At 46.1% G+C, this 6980-nt stretch overlaps 1 protein-coding gene across 1 annotated transcript in view; it reads left to right on the top strand.

Annotated features, from left to right (window-relative positions):
• IGBP1 (immunoglobulin binding protein 1) overlaps nucleotides 1-6683 on the top strand; it is a 12693-nt gene extending 6010 nt beyond the window's left edge. The window contains exons 4-7 of the mRNA XM_006020493.3: nucleotides 664-859; nucleotides 1918-2000; nucleotides 4208-4320; nucleotides 5212-6683. Of these exons, the coding sequence (XP_006020555.2) occupies nucleotides 664-859; nucleotides 1918-2000; nucleotides 4208-4320; nucleotides 5212-5360 (541 nt within the window). The 3' untranslated portion in view covers nucleotides 5361-6683. The remainder of the gene's footprint in view (nucleotides 1-663; nucleotides 860-1917; nucleotides 2001-4207; nucleotides 4321-5211) is intronic.
• The last annotated feature ends 297 nt before the right edge of the window (nucleotides 6684-6980 follow it).

Below are 6980 nucleotides of genomic sequence, written 5' to 3'. Positions count from 1 at the left end.
GGTGGAGCTTGTAGGGCTGCCTTTTGCTGCATGTATGCAACTGTTTTATATATTTTCAGCTGCTTCGTAAGAGAAGTGGAGCCCTTTTGAACTCTGTGTTTCATTTAGGCAAAAAAAGAAAATGACTAGTAAGGTGGGTGCCTATTTGATGGGCAGAAAGACTCCTTGCGCTTTACATTTGAGTTCTTACACAAAAGCTTGAAGCACTTACCAGTGGTTGCAAGCAGACTTGCCTTATGCTGCTGGCTCTCCTGATTTCTAGTTGCCAACTTGCATTAAAATATGCAAAAACTTTGTACTCTTCTCTAAAAATCTTAATGCTACCGAGTTGTGAACTGAATGGGTAATAATTCCTCAAGGAATTTCTTTTAAGATGCATCCTATGCCATGCAATCATCTGGGATCTGGGAATTGCTGTCAGGGACAGAAGAGTATTTAAAAACAGACCCCCCCCCCCCCCCCACCGGGGGCCCCCCCCCCCCCCCCCCCAGTTAGTGGGCATGGGGCAGCAGGTTGTTTAGATTGACTGGCTCTTCTCAGTATTAACTTGACTTCATTTCCAGGAGCTTAAACCAGCTGTTTAAAAAATTCAGCAGTTAAGTACATTGGGAAAGGCTGTTTGAGAGAGGTTTGTTAAATGGTCCTATTCCCTCCCTGAGACAGGTATAAGCAGAAAAAGGAGGTGGAAAATAGATTGGCCTCTATGAAAGCCTTCGTGGAGAGTGGCCAAGCAGATGAGGAACAGGTGCGAGAATTCTACCTGCTGCACATCCAGAAGTGGATCAGCACAAGCCTGGACGAAATTGAGAGCATTGACCAGGAAATGGTGATCTTGAGAGGCAGGGATGCAATAAAACAGGTAAGCATGTGGCTTGGGGTTGTCATGTAGTGTGGCCTTTGTGTATACCTGGGGTTGATGATAGACATGGCTGAGACATAAAAGGAAAGGTTATCAGATAACCCTGTCAACTGAAGTTATGAATTGGCTGAGCTTTAATACAGTTCCATATGTGAGGTCCTGGATTAAAATTCTGGATGGATCATATGTGGAATCAGTGGAAGGTCTCTTGGCTAATCATGTTTTACGTTGCCAAACCAGGACAAAATCTATACAATTACATCTATTTTTGGGTGGTCAGGGCTTGAAATATCAGGGTTTTATACCTTACCTTTAATGTGCCCTAAGACTTGTTAGAGGAGGTTTGCCCTTTTTACCTGCACAGTGCCAGGTTATACCAGTCTCTTGCTCTCTAGAACTAAAATTTGCACATTATGATCACAGGATACAGGTATGTAGGCCTTCTCTAAGCCAAAACTAAGCTTCATCTGAAAAGTCATCTGATGAACAGTAAAAAGCTCCTTCCTTCAACAGCATGTGACATCTCTAACCTACAGAATGATGCTGCCTGCAGGAGTCCAAGCACTGTGCTACTCATCTATGTTGCTAGGGTTGCTTAGAATTAGGAACAAAAATAATATTGCATACATGTATCTATAGACTGGTTTTGTGTACTGCAGCCACCCATCCTTCTAGTGCTGTTGGCTAGAGTTACTGGTACCCTGCTCATCTGTCTTGCTATGCAGTAATAAAGTTGGTGCTTGGTTTGGGTTTACAGAGCACAGGCTGGTTTCCCTAGAAGAAGCAGCTGTTCCTGACCTTCTCCTCCACAGGAGTTGCAGCTAAGTTAGGCTGCCTCATGCTTTTTCAGTTTCCTGCTCTCATCCGGGACTGGAATGACTTGAGGCACAAGGTGAAGAGATAGGTAGCAGCTCCCATGTGAAGGTTGTAATTTAGGCTTGGTTAAGGCCAGAACTTGTCAGACGTTTGCCTTTTCAGTTGTCAGAGCAGTGTGCTGTCCTCAGTCCATGAAGGGAGGTTGTTCTGATAGTAATCTGCTTTTGGTTTCCCACTTTAAGTCTTCAGCATCATCTCATGCTCCTCGTCAGCCAAGGATCCCGATGAAACCTTTCATTCTCACCCGGGATGCTGCCCAGGCTAAGTAAGTTACACCGTTATCATTTTAGACATAATTTCTGTCACATGGCTGTATTTTCCTTGCGGTGGTGAGTGCCGTCCTGCTGGGAATGTTTATAAGGGGCTCAGCTGGGCTAGGGGCACTCTTGTTTTTGAATAAGGACATAGGGGAGAGTTATTTTCAGAAGCACTACCTCAGGCTTTGTGTATGCAAGGGGTGGGGAGCCTGCAATATCCTTGCTCCTTAATTCTCCCATTCCCAACACACTCCATTGTGCTGACCCATCTCCCTTTGGAGTCCAGAGGTCTGAAAATACAATGGTGTATCTGCTGTGTTCTTGCTATTTGATCAGCTGACAGGGGTTCCTGTGTCCTCCTCAGCCAGTTCTCAACCTTTTAAGACTCAAGGGACCCCTCTAACTTTTCAGAATGCAGTGGCACTGCATTTAAGGAATTACTTGTTTCCTACAGTGCTTACTTATTGCACCCTGTAGCACCCTGAAAAGGATCTCATGGGGTTGTAGGGTGGGCAGAGTACTCCCAAGAGTACAGGAGGGGGTGATGTACAGTGCTCAGCGTGGCGGGGGTTCCTAGGCAAGGCAGACTGGGATGCTTAGGGATGGGTCATTAGACCCCTGAAAGAGCCTGCTGTCTCCACAAGAAGCAGAAGGTAACAGTGACCACTTGTGTAGAGGTTGGTGTCAGGTGACGGTTGCAGCGGCAGAATCTTTCTATTCCCCACTGTCTCCATTGTCTGTCCCCTCAGTCTGAACAGCTGAATCAACAATATTAAAAACAAAGCAGTCTCTGCCTTGATTTGCAGTAATGCTAGTAAGACTCGGTTACCTGCAAGCCAGTTGCTGTAGCTATAGAATTCATCCATACCAATACTAATGCCAAATTCTGTCTAAATCTCTTGCAGTGGTCTTTGGCGGGGGGGAAATATATATGCCCAACTAGCTATGTGCATCGCAACACATGGTAGGAGTTCCTAGCTGCTAGTGGGTAGGAGTTCCTAGCTGCTAGTGGGTAGGAGTTCCTAGCTGCTAGTGGGTAGGAACTGCAACTGCTGAAAGCTCTGTGTCCTGGGAGGAGCGGGTTGAGAATAATTTGGGCAAAGGTCACCAGTGCCTGAGGATTGCTGTAGGCAAGGTTCTTTGGATAGATGTGATATCTTTTATTAGATCAACTAAAATATTTGGGGAAAAGTTCTTTGGAAGCTTTCAGGCACAAACACCCTTCTTCAGGCATTGGGAGACTTTGCCATTGTTATGCTGTCAACTTCTTTTCTACCTTGGAGAACTCTTAGCAGTTGCAGAGTCTCCCAGTGCCTGAAGAAGGGTGTTTGTGCCTGAAAGCTTGCAAAGAACTTTTTTCCAACTGTTTTAGCTGGTCAAATAAAAGATACCACATCTACCCAAAGAACCTTGCCTGCCTATGTTCTTACACCAATATGGCTACAACCAACAACCCTGAACATTGCTGTATGAGTTAAATCATAGCAGTGGACTCCAGAAAAGGTGCAACTCTTTCAGGCGATGGACAGGGGTAATATACACCAGTTAGTTATACTTTGAGATCTGTTTTTCATATAGGGTCCCACAAGGCCATACTACAAACAGTGGAAAAAGCAAGACAGCAGGAGAAAAACTGCTCTGGAAACTATCTTTCTAGTGTTGTAGCAACTATTATAATGTCTGAGGTGGGGACGGTATTATAATTTGTTAGTCTGGTGCATGCATGGAACTACTTAGCATGTCAGCTTTGTTTGTCAAGTGTTCCTCTTGGACAGGGTTCTTAAGGTTTTTCAAGTTCTCTTAGATGTGCCACCCTTGAAATGCAGCCACTTTGGGTAGGTGGGGAGGGGAAGGGGACTACAGAGACCTCTCTCCTCCTCCCTCCCCACCATGTTCTGCAGCAGCATAAGAGAAGTTTGAGTCAATGATACCAGGCATCACTTGCTCAGACAAAACCTCAGTTGACTTTTAGTTAAAGTGTAAGGCACTTGGCACTTAATGGAAAAAAGGCAAAGTACACTTGGATAATAGAATTCAGTAGGGTTCATTTGAATGGACTGACTAAAGAATCTCTTGAGTGCGAAGCTGGACTGTTTGGTATGTGAGATTGAACTGGAAACACTGCCTTGCTAGTATGTTCAGGTGCCTGGAGTGTAAGGAGGCCAACTTGACCTTAAATGCATTGTGTATGCTATTGATCCATTTCTTTCTGTAGGGTGTTTGGTGCTGGCTATCCTAGCCTAGCAACTATGACAGTGGATGACTGGTATGAGCAGCACCAGAAGCGAGGCATCTTGCCTGATCAAGGTGTACCTCGGGGAGCACCAGGTATGGACCAGTGGGGAAAACATAAGACTGCAGAATGATTCAGTCTTTTCTCATCTTATGATATGTCCATGGTCACACTTGAGTAAAAACCAGAAGGTGTATACTTTTTTTGTGTTTAAAGGCATATGTCAACCATTAACTGATGGGGACTAGGAAGAAACTTTCCTATTAGCTTGTTCCATAATTGTCTGTTGGATGCTTTTTTGCACCTTCCTTTGAAACCTTGAGCAATAGCTAATGCCTTAGGCAGGTTACCAGGGTAGCTAGACCACAAATGGCAGGAAGTGTTTTCCATCTAAAGCAGGGGCTTCAAATGCTGGGCTGGATCTAGCTCACAGAGCTGTAGGGCTACCAGTAGGTCACCAGAAGTTGGGGTGGAGGCAGGGAGTGGCCTGCTGTAGAATTGGGGGCCCTTGGGCACTGGTGGACATGGTGATCAGCAGCAGGAGGGTGTGAGGGTTGACAGCTCTGGTTGCCCTCTGGCCCTCTTGCTCATTTTCACCATGGTGGCCGCGCTGTCCTGTGCCAGACCTAGAACCAGAGTATTTACTGCTGTATGCTATGTGCTGGAGCCAGAGTTACTGCCCCCGTGTGAAACGTGTTGGCAGTAGCTCTAGCTTGGGCATGGGGCATGTGGTGGGAGCTGGAGCCACTGCCATTGCTGCATGCACTGGGCAGAAGCTGGAGCTGTCACTGCCTCCGACCCCACTCTGCGCCATGGTCTTGATCCAGCCCACAAGGAGCCCTGTAGTCCAGACCTGTCCCACAGTAAGATGTGTTTGATGCCCCTGATTTGAAGCATTTTTCTGAAGGCATCAGAACTGAGCTTGACAGCTGATTTTTCATTGGTTTGATCTTCCTTGTTGATTTGCACTCTCTTTTCATCTCTAGCAGAGATTGCTGGTGAGGAGTTGGAGAAGGAGCAACAGGAGAAAAAGGTGGAAGAGGACAATGAAGAAACTATACGTAAAGCCCGGGGCTGGGATGACTGGAAAGACACACACCCCAGGGGTTATGGCAATCGACAGAACATGGGCTGACCATGCATCCAAGGGACAAAGGAGCGCATGAGTCTCAGATGAGTGCACTCCGTAGCAAAGGATGGGTAAATAAACTGTACATATGCAGAGGTATCCTTGCCTTCTCAGTGGGTCAACTGTGTAAGAGGAGTGAACAGGATAGTTGTCTTGGTTTATGTTAAGTGTAAGACTGAGTATGCACTTGTCATGTGTAGTGACATGACACAGCTTTGTCAAGTGGGGCTGTTATTAAAGGGGTCAAAGCAAAGCTCCCTTATTCTCCTGAGCAGAGGGAGTCCTTATATAACGAAATACATTAATTTGAAAGCGGCTCTCTGTATTGTTGGTGGATGTATTTATTTTCTTTATTTTAAAATAAATAAAATATCTTGTGCTGCGTAGTCCTTGTTGTGCTTTGCAAGAGATGTAAATGTATCAAGTGTGTATGTGAGAATCTGTTTACTTTTTGTTGAATGTGCTGACTATGATTGCAGAGCTTTTTTACTTTACGTTCACGATATACTCCATGCTGGACAGCCTGACAGCACTCGACCACCCTTGTAGCTGCAGTCATTTTATTTCTGAATGCCTGTGGACAAACACAACACTTTACCTGGGCTTTTTGCTGGGCTCGTGTGACATTCCAGGGACTTGGAGGGTTAGGAAGTGTGAGGTTGCTGCCAGATGTTCAGGAGCAAGTGACCAATTTTTGCTTTCAAGCACCACAGCTCCTAAATTCATTATGCAACCCTAGGAAGGCCCTTTTTACAAGGAGAATCCTCTGCAACCAGTCAGTCATGACAGCTCTTCCAATTTCTACCTGCACTGCTCAAAGGTGGTTTATAGGGTATTAATTAGGGGTGTTCAAAATGGGTCATATTCGATTAAGATTCGGCCTGAATCGGGGGACAGTAATTCAATTTGTTGATTCAGATCACTGTCGCAGTTCGATTCAGCTGAATCTGAAGAGTCGATGCTGATTTGCCGAGTCAGCAATTTGGCCATAGACACAGCTTTAAATGTTTTTTCTACATACTTCAAAGTACTAGGCACAGTTCGTGAATGCTGCAGTGGTGGGACAGATGAAGTGTCCCACAGGAGTGTGATGGGGGGGCCCCCCCCACGTGCTTGGCGACAGACCTGAAAGTACTTCTGGTCCACTTCTGGGTCCACAGCCAAGCACATGGGGGAAGCCCCGTGTGCCCCCCTGGCTCCGAGACTGGCCCTGAGGGGACCCCAGGAGGCACCAGTTGCCAAGGCAGGGGGAGGGTCCCCTGTACCTTCTGGTCCACTTCCAGGTTCACCACTGAGCATGCTGCCCCCCCCCTTGTGGAACGCTCCATCCGCCTCAGCATTCACAAGCCTCCTGGTACTTTGAGGTATGTAGAAAAAACGTTTAAAGCTGTGTCTATGTCCGAATCATTGAATCTCTCCAAATCGATTCAGAGAATTCTGATATGATTCAGAGAGATTAAAGGGTCTCCTGATTCAATTTGGATTCGGAGATTTGGCCGCTGAATTGAGCCGAATCTCCGCTGAATTGAATTGGCGACCGAAGCTTTGCAGATCCCTTGTAATAATGTAAGTGAGGTTCTTTTAAGGGCTCTGCCTTGAAGTTGTGATCACGTGCATAGTATAACA

This window comes from Alligator sinensis, unplaced genomic scaffold (genome assembly GCF_000455745.1).
Source record: "Alligator sinensis unplaced genomic scaffold, ASM45574v1 scaffold809_1, whole genome shotgun sequence".
Taxonomy (NCBI): domain Eukaryota; kingdom Metazoa; phylum Chordata; order Crocodylia; family Alligatoridae; genus Alligator; species Alligator sinensis.
The sequence above is the reverse complement of the archived record's forward strand: the minus strand, read 5'-3'. Positions and strand labels throughout refer to the sequence as shown.